The sequence below is a fragment of the Penicillium argentinense genome, assembly GCF_028826775.1.
Source record: "Penicillium argentinense strain IBT 30761 chromosome Unknown utg000001l_segment0_segment0, whole genome shotgun sequence".
In the NCBI taxonomy this organism is placed as follows: domain Eukaryota; kingdom Fungi; phylum Ascomycota; class Eurotiomycetes; order Eurotiales; family Aspergillaceae; genus Penicillium; species Penicillium argentinense.
Genome location: NW_026622660.1, coordinates 433,114 through 446,262, shown reverse-complemented (window position 1 = coordinate 446,262; position 13,149 = coordinate 433,114). Strand labels below are relative to the sequence as shown.

General features: G+C 54.8%; 6 protein-coding genes across 6 annotated transcripts; 1 reads left to right on the top strand and 5 right to left on the bottom strand.

Annotated features, from left to right (window-relative positions):
* Positions 1-212: 212 nt before the first annotated feature.
* On the bottom strand, positions 213-2,696 carry N7532_000128 (uncharacterized protein; the record flags this gene model as incomplete). Its single annotated transcript, XM_056612632.1, has 2 exons — positions 213-1,988; positions 2,049-2,696. 2 exons carry the CDS (start codon positions 2,694-2,696, stop codon positions 213-215), a joined length of 2,424 nt encoding a protein of 807 aa, XP_056479856.1.
* Positions 2,697-3,701: 1,005 nt separating this feature from the next.
* Positions 3,702-5,577, bottom strand: N7532_000127 (uncharacterized protein; the record flags this gene model as incomplete). Its single annotated transcript, XM_056612631.1, has 2 exons — positions 3,702-4,159; positions 4,233-5,577. The coding sequence occupies 2 exons, from the start codon at positions 5,575-5,577 to the stop codon at positions 3,702-3,704; spliced, it is 1,803 nt and encodes a 600-aa protein (XP_056479855.1).
* Positions 5,578-5,714: 137 nt separating this feature from the next.
* N7532_000126 (uncharacterized protein) lies at positions 5,715-6,008 on the bottom strand (the record flags this gene model as incomplete). The annotated part of the gene is made up of 1 exon (XM_056612630.1): positions 5,715-6,008. The coding sequence occupies one exon, from the start codon at positions 6,006-6,008 to the stop codon at positions 5,715-5,717; it is 294 nt and encodes a 97-aa protein (XP_056479854.1).
* A 441-nt stretch (positions 6,009-6,449) lies between these two features.
* On the bottom strand, positions 6,450-8,129 carry N7532_000125 (protein phosphatase regulator REG1; the record flags this gene model as incomplete). The annotated part of the gene is made up of 2 exons (XM_056612629.1): positions 6,450-7,455; positions 7,516-8,129. The coding sequence occupies 2 exons, from the start codon at positions 8,127-8,129 to the stop codon at positions 6,450-6,452; spliced, it is 1,620 nt and encodes a 539-aa protein (XP_056479853.1).
* Positions 8,130-10,425: 2,296 nt separating this feature from the next.
* On the top strand, positions 10,426-11,439 carry tma22 (putative RNA binding protein Tma22; the record flags this gene model as incomplete). The annotated part of the gene is made up of 2 exons (XM_056612628.1): positions 10,426-10,489; positions 11,009-11,439. The coding sequence occupies 2 exons, from the start codon at positions 10,426-10,428 to the stop codon at positions 11,437-11,439; spliced, it is 495 nt and encodes a 164-aa protein (XP_056479852.1).
* A 117-nt stretch (positions 11,440-11,556) lies between these two features.
* Positions 11,557-13,022, bottom strand: N7532_000123 (uncharacterized protein; the record flags this gene model as incomplete). The annotated part of the gene is made up of 2 exons (XM_056612627.1): positions 11,557-12,358; positions 12,409-13,022. 2 exons carry the CDS (start codon positions 13,020-13,022, stop codon positions 11,557-11,559), a joined length of 1,416 nt encoding a protein of 471 aa, XP_056479851.1.
* Between the last annotated feature and the right edge of the window lie 127 nt (positions 13,023-13,149).

Here is a 13,149-nt window from a genome sequence, read left to right as displayed (position 1 = left end):
TTTGGGGGGGGGGTCGTCGGTGAGGGGGTCTCGAATGTTGATGGGCAGGAGTCGAGGGAGCAGTGGGATGAGAAAGAGGGTAGCTTGGACTGGAGGAAGTGCGGAGGAAGATGGACGGCTCCACTCTTCTCCGATGTACTCTCCGATGGACGGGACTAACGACATCGACTTGGGCACAACAAATGCACTGCATTATTCATTATGTCTATATTTTATGGTACATCATCATCCACAATATCGTCGTCGCTGAGAATCAGTTTCTCTTCTTCTTGCGGCAATTGAGGTCCAAATGCATGGCTACTGCTGCTGGGTTTCGGCGGTTGTGAGGGCGCCAATTCGTCATCCTCAACGTCGTCCAGACGACTGCCTCGAATGCTGGTGATTTGTTTTAGTTGCACGCCACTCGGGTCATTCTGCTTAATTTGTGCCATGTAAGGCAATTGGTCTAACAGCGCGTCATGTCGTCGCATCATGGTCACTGTCAGCGTCGAATGGTCGCTCCCAGACTCTCTGTTGGCGACAGGGCCAACTCGGAGTTTCTTCCAGGAACGGACACCCGTGAATTCAGTGTGACTGCTGGTGTCATTTCTATGTTGGTGTGGATTGCTGAAGGGGTCGAGCATATGTCTCATCCACGAGTCGACGAGACCATCGATTTCCTCAGTCTTTCGCCATAGTCTGAGGGAGGACGGATACAGCATCTTATGAGTATCGCCTGGTCGGCCATGTCCCGCTCTAGGTGTAAGTCGCCGCGAGACAGGGTAGGGGAGAGCAAATATAAGCCCCCGCGAAGCCACCTGGAAGCTGATCTCATCTTGTCGGAGCATGTCCACGCCGGAATTGAGTGATGTAGCGCCGATGCCAACGCCCCCGCGAGCTCCTCGACTAGATCTGCGATCTGCGCCGAGGATGTCGCTGTCAGAGAGGGCCTCAATGCAGCCATTCAGTGAATCGGTGAAATTCGGTCCGTCGCATGAGGGAGGGTAGTTTTCATGAAGAGCACAGATAAATGTAGAGATATCGGTGCCTGTTTCTTCAGCCAATTCATCAACCGCGACCTGCGAGACCTTGGGCCGTCGGCAGTCGACTAGATGACCTGGTGGGGATGGAGGGATCGTAGCATCGCTGGGTATTAAGCTAGGATCCAGACGCTTGTTGTAGACAATCTTGCCCACCGCGTGGAACATACCCAGGCTTGCTTCTCGCTGCGATATCAACTCGAGTGATTCATGTTCCATGGGCGTGAGCGCCGTCTTCCCTCGAGACCTCTTCGTTTTGGCAAGAGTGCCACTCCATGCCCCAGCCTGATCTCCCTTCAGACAGAGAAATTCGAGTGATGATATGGCACTGCGGATATCTCCAATCTCAGCAATCTTTTCCAGGACGGCAGGACCAGGAATTCGAGCACGCTTGGAGAACTGGGACTCTTTTTCAAGGACCAATCGCAGGGCCTTTTGCATGAAAGTGGCTGCTACGCTGTTGAAATCAATAATGGTGGTGCTAGGATGATTATAGAGCATGGGTCCAAGTAGTCGGTGAACAGTCAAGTTATCTGAAATCGAGGAGGCCGAGCTCAATAATGTCTCGGAGACAATCATCACAATAGGTGGATGCATCCACCCACCCCACGCTTGATCTGCAGCAGCTGCAAGATAGCGCTGTAGGGAAGTTCGAAATGCTGCGAGGCTTGAAGAGCTCCGGTTCAACACTGTCGGGAACTCCTCCACGAGCAAAACGCGACGATTGCGAGAGGGTGTCTCATTGTGCTTCTGTGTTACCGACGCGTCCTCCAGGTCGAGTCCGCCAAACCGATCACCTCGTCCCAGGAATTCTTCGAACTGGGCACTCGAGGAGACGTAATCCTGAGAGGCGAATTCGGGGACTGGGGGATTCCTCCATTCGATGACATCGCAACCCAGCACCGCTGAGAGCAGCGAGAGGGTTGCTGTCTTCCCAGATCCAGCGGGTCCCCGTAAAACTAGCAATCTCTGGTCTCGTTAGTTTGGACACCTCGGTCATTCTGTCCTGGCTCAGTGATTATGACGTACCTCTCTACGCCTCCCTTCAAAGACATCCTCCAGCCACTTCTGTACATCAGAGACCTTCCTCTTGTGGACCGCTAATTCATCTAACCCCGACGGTGCATAGCGCTGTGCCCAAGGCCTCAAGTCTTCTTCAATTGACGGGCGAGAACCGCGTTGTGTATTTGGGACACTAGAGTCCGGCGGCATAAGAAACCGTTTTATCGGTTTAGTCCTCGGTTTCACACTTGTCGTTTTCTTCGGCACTGCACGAGTGGGCTTCGATGCAGGACGAGTGTCTGCCTGCTTTCCGGCGTCCAACTCCGAAAAGATCTCATCGTAGGAATCATAATCGTCTTCGATCTCATCTGCATCGAGCGTCGTTTCAGCAGGGGCGAGCGCCGGCTTCGATTCAAACTTCTGCGCAGACCATCGCTGGCCCTCGGTGGCTTTTGAGAAGAAGCTGTGCAGGGACTTGGGCTTGGACTTGGTTTGTTTTGGCGAGGAAGATGGATCTCGGAGGGATCTGGGCGGAGCTGGGCGCGGGCGCGTAATTTTTGGACGCGACGAGAGCGCAGGGCGGGCGTTTGTGGATGTCGTTAATGGCGGTGCCGATTCGGGTGTAGTTTCCTCTGGGATTGTCCGACGCTGTCGTTTGGGAGGGCGACCGTCCATGATGGGTGAGGCGAGGTCGAAGCCAGGCCGAAAGTTGCTGCGGAATGCGATAAGGGAGGATCCACCCAAACAGTCCGCCGCACTGGATCAGTCGCCCAGACGGTGCATCACATTTGGCAGTACATTTTTTTCATATAAGCTTAAGCATGGGTTTTAATTTAACGCCTATGCTGCCTCTGGTGCCAGAGATCACCTATTTTGTTCTCATGGCTCTCATGTTTTCTATTTTGGTACCTAGTGGCGCGGATCTCGAATATATGTGGATACTAGGTGGTGCGGATATATATACTTCACTTTAATCAACTCTCTACATACCGTCTATTCTTACAATTGATACGACACAAGAAATGCCAAACCAACACTACTCCAGTGCAAGCCAACCGCCTCGATCCACTACAGGGTATTTAAATATTTTCCGAAGAAGCAGATTGATCATAGTGAATAGCCCCGTGAGGAGGCAAAGCGAAGTGGTGTCGTCCCAACCTGGTATTATCAGCTGACATCACCAAGGAGAGATGACGATCGAGTAATGAGATGAATGCTTTTTCTACGGAGCGAAACAAGCAAAAGAACCAGTTTGGGCCTATCTCACCTATGATCTCCCAGGTATTCATAGTCATATTGAATCTTGGGAAGCGACCAGCCATCCGGACCGAGCAGGTAATCGTGAAGGCTAGTCAAATAGCAACCAGTGCATGGCCCTCGCCAAGATGAAACCGGCCTAATGAGGCATAGGGATCAGCCTTTGAAGCTTAGCTGAAGCCACGTTCGAAAACTGATTACAGACAGTGGGGAGCCAGCCTGCTGGGTGCAAACCAGCAGATTGGGCAGAGGTTAGAAGTATACAAAAAGACTCCAATTGATGTATCTTACATGGTCACAGTGGGTATATATCGACAATCCGTCAACTGCACCAACCCCAATAAAACATAAACATGGAAGAAGAAAGAGCAAAGGGACAACAAGAAGAGGAAACAAACAGACCAGCTATGAAACAGCTATACATTACGCCCCACCAAAAACATCATAGTAGTAATCCTCATCCAGACCATCGCGCGCGGGTACAGGCGGAGCCTCGCCCGCAAATGCCGCGTCATCGAAGCGGACGTTCAGAAGGCGAATCTTCAGCCCATAGTTGCCCACCAAATCGATCAGTTTGGTAGTCTCCGCGGTGATTGGCTGCTGGTTGAGTAGCATCAGCAGCCCATCTAACCATTCGGAAGCGATGCTGTGCGAGGAAGGTCGGAGGACTAGGAGGACGACTTCCTTTTGGGTGGATCGACTCGCTGAGCGGGTGTGACTGTTGTGACCCTTCGAGTGGGAGGTACTTGTGGATTGGGCGTAGCCGTGGATGGTGACCTTTGTTGCGGTTTGACGAGGGGCGGTTTTGACGGTGGATGAAGAAGCGTTGTCGGGATTTGTGGAGACGTTGGAGACGACGGATGAGACCGTAGATAGATCAACTAGATGGAATATGATGAGTCATTGTGCCCAAACCCCTCAAAGAAAAACAAGAAACATCATTAGAGATGTCACGAGGAACGTTAGACTCACTCTTCTCCGGAAGGGCGTCGAGCTCTGGGGCTCGATTACCCAGTGCATTGAATTCCCCAAAATGGAGATACCGTCGGTTGTGCGACAGTTGAACGTATTGGTGCGAGGCATTCGACCGGGGCGTTGATCCGGGGCCGGATTTGGAATTCGACTCGAGAGAGAACCAAGCGCCTTGAAGGAGACAGCGGATCCGCTGTTCCTTCACGAATTGCAGGGCTTCATGGTGCAATTCCTCACGGACCTGACGTAGATGCTGACCCCAGGCGTCTTCGTAGGTGAGCTCGAGCAATTCCATTTGCAGTTCGCGGAGGCGGTTATATTCGAAGTTGGCGAGCTCTTCTTCCACGTCTTGGACGTCTTTGGTCCGGGATGCACCACCCACCACAGATTCGATTAGGATTCGAACCAGCTCTACGAGCTTGTCCAGGTCATCAGTCTCGGCTGCTGTGGCTTTCCACATGCGGAAGAAAGCCTGAAGACCTGCAACATGCAGTCGGGTCCAGTGGAGCAGCAATGGACGGAAGAGCCTGTCGAGACTGGAGCGAGACTCCATCAGCATATAGTTCTTAGAATCATCCATATCCGACTTGTCCACCTCAAAATGCTCGTAGAGAATGGACGTCACAGCTAGAGAAGCCCGTGCAATGGGACATCGCTGCCTAGCTGGCTTCGTTGAGTGCTCCAGGAGCATCTTCTGAAACTCGTCTTGATGACTGCGCACATAGTCTGCCAAATCCATCATGCCTAGGAACCCGACTTCATAGAATTCCGCCGCGGGACTCTCTGACTCGAACCCTAACCGCTGCCACTTATCAGGGTGGTGCCTCTTGGATTTCTTCGTATCGTCTCCATTCTCGGCAGCCTCATCGGTTCCCTTATTCGGACTGCTGGCCAGAAAAATGCCCTTCATCGCTCTGCGATGCTCTGGCTTCTCCTGGTTCAGGGGAATCTCCTTCCACTTCCGGAGAAGGACCTTAGTAAGTGACTGGAACTCGAGGAGGGGGTGAGCAAGATCCTGCAAGGCAGAATCTTGCATGAGGACGTAGACTGCGCGAATTACGCCGAGATCCTGAAGTTTCTGGATGAATTTGGGCCACTCGGCTTCAGAGTCGTAGGTGATGGAATCGCGCATGAGGGAATTGATCAATTGCAGCGCATTGGCGCACAAGGCATGATCCGCGGACGAGAGTCGGCTGACCAGCATTTCCAGGAACTGAGGGTAGATTGCAATCGCGGGCTTCAGAGCGCGAAATCCGAACATATCTAGCGATTGCGATTGGCGGCCGCCGGCGTGCGGGTGTGAGACGACAGAGACACAGATTGACATGGCGCCGCGGAGAATGTTGACGAGGGGGTGAGTGACGATCAGTTCGACGATCTATGCGCGGGCAAGCAATTGTGAGCCAAATAATCAATCGACAAGTCTTTGATATGCAGTCGGTACAATGTCCATGAAGATCATGTTTACTGCTGCGGAGGGGGTGTGCTTACTCGCTCGACCAATTCGGCGTCCACACATTCCCACCCTTTGTCAACCTCTAGCAGCCTCGCAAAGCTGGTTAAACTGTAGGCGAGGGTATTGCCGCTGGCATGGAGGGTGAGATAGCGCAGACGAACCAAGCCGCCCTCGGCGATAAAGAGGTCAGCGAAGGATGGGTCGCCGATGTTGCTCTGGAGCTTGAAGACGGCCATTTTGCGGACGGCATCTTCATCGCTGCCGAGGCGCTCCACGAGCTCGGCGACGTTGACGTTCTCCATGGTGAATCCCCCGGGGTGCGTGGGAGAGGAAAAACCGCGGAGGTGAAGGCGGCGTTCGATCAGGGGGAGGGGGGGAAGAGGAGCGCTTGTGCTGGGGCTTGTGGGGCAGATCGAGCGGATCAGCGGTCGTTTAGATTAATCCCCAATCCAGTAAGCGGTTATAGTACTTCTGTCGTAGACTAATATTAATCACGAGTAATATAGGTTTTGCAGATTACATTTCTGATTATTTTGCTCATAACCACGGAATTCGTTTATACGTCAAGGAGACGTTTTCTTTTCTCCAGGGGAATCTATAAAAAGCGCGGCCGTGAAAATCCAATCCAATCCACTCCAATAAATCCAAAAACTCCAGGAAGATGCAAGACGCCGCAGCAGGCACATACACCATACGGACAGGGTCTCTTCTGCGACCAGAGATGACTGTCAGCAGATCGGGCGTTACCGCCGCCAACCAACGTTCCAGATGACATGGGCAATGTCTCGCGCCGTATTGACGGTGTCCACGACGCGGCCAAGTAGACCATTGCTCGCGGGCTCGCCCTCCCCTTCGCTGTAGGGCATGAACATGCCCGAAGCAGTAAGCCGCATCGGACGACTGGCAGGTTCGTTCTCGTCTTCGGGGACAAACCACGGCTGATCGCGCCGATAATGGCCGGTAAAGTCGAGACTCGGGTCTTCGTCCTCGTCGTCGAGCAGGAAGTTTGCGGAGGAAGTGGGTGGACGAAGGGTTTCCACGGATGGAGTCGGGGATAATGTCGAGGCGGAGGATGGGGTGGAGGACCAGCGGTCGAGAATGGATTCGCGAGGGTCGGGGGTGTCCGGGCGGTACTTCAAAGTGGTGGAAGGAAGCGGGGCGATAGTTTTGCTGTCGCTGCTGAAGCTGTTACGCGGCGTACTCCGGTTGCTCAGGGATGATTCCCCCGAAATCTGGCGCATCATGACAACACCTTCATCCGAAAAAGACTCATCGTCAAAGGTGAGCGGCCAGTCTTCGTCGTCGCCTTCTTTAGCCTCAACGGCGATGCACTGGACCACCTCGTTATTGAAGTGGATATGCTTTCGCTCGCTCGGGGATGTCAACCCCGAGGAGGAAGAGGCAGTGAGGGTGCCTCCGAGAGAATAGGTTGAGCTGCCCGTCCGATGGTGGATGTGATCCAAATCGGTGCTTGATCGAGAGAATGGCGGACGGGTCCAGCCATTGCCACTGGCGGCCTCTTGGGCCTTGAGAATAGCGCCAGCATGCTGCAAGAGGGTGTGCTGGGACAGAGACCGCTGCAAGATCGTCTCGGACGCAGTCTTTTTCTTTAAGATAGGTTTTCGCTCGAGGTAGGAGTTGGGGGTTTCTAGCCGACTCGGGGGTGGCGAGCCATCCGACGCCATGCCATCCGAGGAGGCCGATGTCTTCAGGGGACCATACAGCCATGTCACGTCGCAGTCCTTCAACCTGGGGTCTGTTAGAAACCACATTTTCCACTCCACTAGATGAAATGATCTGGGAACTCACCAATTTAGAGTCTCTGGGGAGATTGTCCCGAGGTTATTCTTTGCCTTGGTCCAGGTTCTCCACGACGCGTTTTCCAGCCGGACGCCATTGCTATAATCGCTCTTGCGAGTCGTCACATAGCGCCACGAGGCCCAAATATCCTCCTCCTTCCACTCATGCGAGAGATAGTCCACATGCCGCGAGGGTTCATCTTCCACAGAGGTATCATCGGCGGCTGGGTGCGCGGACGCTCGGGGGGGTGGCAGGACGGCGGCCTCTACCGACGTGTCGCTGGGAAGATCCGTTCCCTTGAACTGCTCCTCCTCCTCTGACTGCGACCGAACCGGGGAGTTGGGCTCCGTATCGTAGGCGGGCAGGATCAGGTCGTTCTCGTCAAGGGAGAGGCTGCTGAGGTTGGTGGGCGTGTAGAGAGGATCCGGGCCGGTCGGAGTGAAGTTTGGCGAAGGCACGCAGGAGAGAGTGGATGCCACGGGGCTGGGGCAGTCCCCGGGGTATTCATCTTGCATGGGTGATTTGAAGGGAATGCCGTGGTCGTGGAGAAAGTAACGCTGGGTGGTGGGTGACCGCAGAGGATCGGGGGAGAACGGGCGTTCGTGCGCCAGCACGGCCGTCATGCTGATTCCGAGGGGACAACGATCATCACCGAGTGGTGTCGACAATGGAGCATGGACTGGGGGACGGTGGAAGGGTGGGAAGAGGAGAAAGATGAGAAAGCGAGGAGAGGTCGCGCAATCACGGGGGGAGGAGATAGCCGGAAGCGGAGGAGATGTGGGGGAAACAGGAAAAGCAAAGCTCAACGGCGGACTGGACGGGCGATACTCGTGCCGTATTAATATGAGGAAGCGTCGCTCTCAAGCGCTACCGTCCATGAGCGACAGTCGCCTCCGTGCATATTTTTATCTCAAATCTCATTTCCGCTACGATTTGCGAATTGATTTTGTTACTGTTTCGCCACTGCTGTACTCGCTAGTGCGCACCGGCCGCAGGTTTACGAGCCCCCCGTCCGCAAGGCTAGACCGCACGATTCCCCACCGGATTCAGTCGATCAAGTGGAGCTTCCAGCGAGGACAGGCCTGAGCACGACGCACAGCGGACTGGGGTAGGACATGCGAGGTCGGACAGCCGGACCGCGGGATTGCTGAGCTCTGAAACGGGGGAGCTCTTTTCCAGAAGAGCGGTGCTGGGTTCATGGGCGGGTGCAGACCACTGCTGACCCTGTGCAACCACCAGCGAAAGAACGATCAAGTGAGGTCAACACACCAAAAAAAAGAAGGAAATAAACCTCCGATCGACGGCCCGATCGACTCGGATTGCAGCACGGGCCTGTTCAGCGGACGAGAAAGATAAGCTTGCAATTGTGTGACGCCCTAGACTCGCCCTAGGGTCACCTCATCCGTCGACTAAAGCCCATGGGTGAACCATCGACAGCGTCTGGGCGAGGCCAAAAGTCTAAATATGTAATAGTAATTATGTGCTATACCTACACTAGCACGATCCAGTATTAGTACCTATGAAGCTAGAACATCGAGCAGAATATAGCAGGTTAGTAGCAGGGCAAAATTCTAGCACCGTTCTGGGCCCTCGTCCAACTACCACCGTCATCACCACCACCACCACCACGCCCATGGCTTGCAGGATGCAGGCCGGGGGCAAAGCAAACGTCGTACACAGGCCTTTTACGTCTGTGCGCTTGCAGGTCACGGACGAGACGACCAGCTCCCGTCCTGATTGGCCCTAACTTAAACCCTCCCTCGCACCAGGCCCACGGGCCAGTCGCAGCGCCGCATGCGTGCATGTCGCCGCGCCTCCTGGGTTTAGGCCTTTGCAGAGGTACTATGCTAGCACTATTTTGTACTTAGTATACTTAGTATGAGTAGTATACTTAGTACACCCTAGCGCTAGTGAGTACACTAGGGAGTATGAGGATCCAGATCCACGCCCCCAAAAGTACCCAGACTACCGCATGCGATCCACTATCGCCATGCAACGCTCGACACTGACAGCCCGCGGAGACTTAATGACTGCACCGGCGAGCATTGGCATCCCCACGGGCCCCCACGACCCCTGGCCGGAAATTGCGGAGCCTGTTGGCCCCGATCGACGCGACAAGTCGCGCCGGGAACGGTTACCAGTTTTCCAGCCGATGCTCGCTATGCTACAGCCGCCGAGACTATGCGCCATAAGGCCCTGTCCAATGGTGTCATTTACATCATACTGTACTTGTAGGGGACTGAGCTACCCGCATTACAATGCCATTATATCACCGCAACCAAATGTGTTTCACCTAGATAAGCCAGACATTTTAGACAAGGTCAATTGGGCCAATTCATCCCTGAGGATGTCCACCATCTTCACTATCATACCCAGGTTATCGTCCCCAGCCTTTCTAGGATTCTCCAGGCCAGTATCTTATCTAACGGCTGTGGATCTATCACCAGCTGGGCACCAATTGGCGCCAGCGTGCTATCGCCCTGTGCTAACGCTTTAGACCAATGCAGCTCTGCCGTTGACCTGCATGGCCCCATTCGCAACCGATAACGAGGGCGCATTGTCATCTCGCGCCACTGAGCGGGGTTTTTCATTTCCCAGCCTTGGTAGACCTTGATGGGAGGAAAGTATGTCTTGCAGAAGAAAGTCGGCGCGATTGCAGAGACTACGTAGCTACCCTGGTAATATCCGCAACATATTATGGACAATGGGCGGCTCCACATACATCATTTATACTTAATTGCGGCACAACGAACAGGGCGGTTCTTCCCGGCGGCTTCGCCCGTTATCACGTGATTATACTGTCCGCTCTCCATCATTAGTCAGCCGTAGCTTCAAGGCAAAGCTGCCCCGCCGCAAAGCCGCAGACCAACCGAGACGAAGACGAACAAGCCGGTTCTGGTTGGCATCTCTTATCAAACAATGGCTGAAGTGGCAGACGCAGGCCCGGTCGAACCGCAGGCCCGCCATGTTGTGTACTGTGGAGGTGAGTTGCGAACTGAGTACCCCCGTGGCGGGATGGATGGCTGTCCACGCCAGCCCGGGCCGATCATTCTGATCACGGAGGGCGAGGCAGGGGATGGGCACGACCTGGAACGACTGGGCTAATGCAATGGCTGTGGATAGTTTGCACGCTCCCCCCGAGGTATGAAATGAGTTGATTGCCAGCTTACCTGCTGCTTGGACCTTTCCGTCGACTGCCATGCAAGCACAGCACGCATTGAACAGGGCCATTGACTGACCATGTACGAAACGATTAGTTCTGCGAGTTCGGTGGGACCGCAAAGAAATGCGAGGAATGGCTTGAGGCGAAACAGCCCGATCTCTGGAACCGTCTATATTCCGAAGGTGAGACGGAGCCCCCCTCTACCCTCTTAAGGCGACCAAAAAGCAGAGCAGTCTAGACTCTTGAGACGTCCTCCCCCCACTACTGCATCCCACTAGACCACCAAGCCCACCTCGAAGCTGCTGGAGAAACACACTAACAGATCCGCGTCAATCGCAGATGCGGTAACGGCCAACCTCTCAACCCTCTCCGTCTCAGCACAAGAGCGTGCCGCCAAAGACGCTGCCAAGAAAGAAGCAAAGGCCGCGCAGAACGAGCAGCGGGACGCGGAACGGAAAGCCGCGTCCAAGGTCTTTATCAAGCGGGTCGAGCGAAACAAACGCAAGCACGTCACCGTGATTATGGGACTGGAGGTCTTTGGGCTCGAGAACAAGAAGCTGGCCAAGGAGCTGGGGAAGAAGTTCGCGACGGGATCGTCGATGACCCGGTCGCCTGCGGGGGCGGAGGAGATTACCGTGCAGGGCGATGTGAGTGAGGACGTGAAGGAATGGCTGCTGGAGGTCTATGGGGACAAGGTGCCCGAGGCCAATATCGAGCTGATTGAAGATAAGAAGAAGAAAAAGGCAGATGCCGCGGCGGCGGCTGTCTAAGATCTTCTAATGATGATGAATTGATGTGAAGATAGGGGTATCATGACATGACTTAAAAAAACAATACACATTAACGCCCACAAAAAGATCGCAAAAAGAGCATTGTACTCGTGAGTGCTATAGTTCATCCAGAAATTGTAGAGGATCATGCGTGGGCTGCGCAGCATCACTCTCACTTCCACCCCCACCTCCGCTCGTACTCTCGGTAGCGCCAGCCGCAAGGCTCTCTCTCCGATCCGCCAAACTGGAAGGATACCAGCCGGCCGTCTCCGGCTGGATGGCATCGCCCTGCAGGAGAGACTCCCACCTAGAACGAGTCGTCGGACCCGAGGACGCAGATTGGTTCAGGGACTCAGAGAGGAAGGGGTCAAAGCCCGCGGATGCAGCACCAGCATCCTGCTGTACGCGTCCGTGTCCAAGTGCATTACTATCTCCATCTCCACGGGCGGGGGCCAGAGAGGGCCAATTCTGCAAGAACCACGCCAGGATGCAGGCGAAGAAGGCGCCGCCGATAACAGCCCAGAAAATGCGGAGACGACGCGAGGTGCGCTCTTGCCATTCCATTTCTCTGCGTTCCCAGCTATCGATGTCGGATTTTACGGACTCAAGGCGGGCGCCTAGATCTTCGACACGCTTGCGGCCCTGATTCATCCTTTCTTGCAAAGCGTCTGCCTTTTGAGATTGGGGTTCGAAGTTCTTTAGCTCGATAATCTGTTTCCGGATCTCCTGGTCTAGTGTCGAGGTTTCATGGTCAAAGTCTGCGAGGAGTGTGGCTGCTGAATCGGAGAGATCTTGGAACGACCCAATGGTCGAGTTGAGGGCGGTTATCTTCTCGAGGAGGTTGTAGTATGTATAGTCCAGTCGACGCGTGACGTCCGTTGCTTGCGTCCCAATTGACGAGAGCGCGGAGCGCAGATACCTGCCCGTCGTTAGCAAACAGCTTCTCCGAAGAAATCAGGCATCACTCACTCCTCACCCATTTTCCTCCGCTTCTTCACAGCTTCCAAATCCTCCATCGACCGAATCTCCTGTCGGCGAATCGGTCCCAGCCGCTCATGTTGCTCGGGAACATCAAGTAGACTGCCCCGTCGACTCCGACTCGTAGACTCCGAGCCCCATCTCGACCGCGTGGTCTCCCGCGTCATCGGCCTGAGCAGGCCATGACTTTCATCGCTGTCGCGCTCTTTATCCCGGCCTGACCAGGTTGGAAGGAGCCCACGGGCACTGGCGGAGGAAGCGAGATGGCTCATTGGGCGTGGGAGACGAAGTTCGCGCGACTTGCTGTGCTTGTGTCTGGTCTTGGTTCCGTCTAGACCGAGTGGATCAAGACGGGGTCGCGGTCTGGACGGGTGGGCGTGGGCTGCGCTGGTAGGTACGGATTCCTCTAGAGCTGTCCCGGTGCCTGTTCCTGTCCCTGCACCGGTGATAGCACTTGTCGAGTGGTGGTGGACATGGCGAGGGGTTGAGCGGCGGTCGCCGAGCTCTGCAAACGGTATGTCATCAGAGCGCGAGCCATGGGTCAGGGGGAACGTTGCCGAGGTCGCTCGCGAGTGCGTGAAAGGGAGAGGTGATTTGAGGTCCATTTCAAATGAAATATGTGAGACTCGGGGTTGGCATGCTGGGAGCTGGAGCTGGAGCTGGGGATCGTCGAGCTGAAACAAGTGCAGAAGATGGGGTGGTTGGTGGAGGCTGCGCCAAGAGGATCGGCGG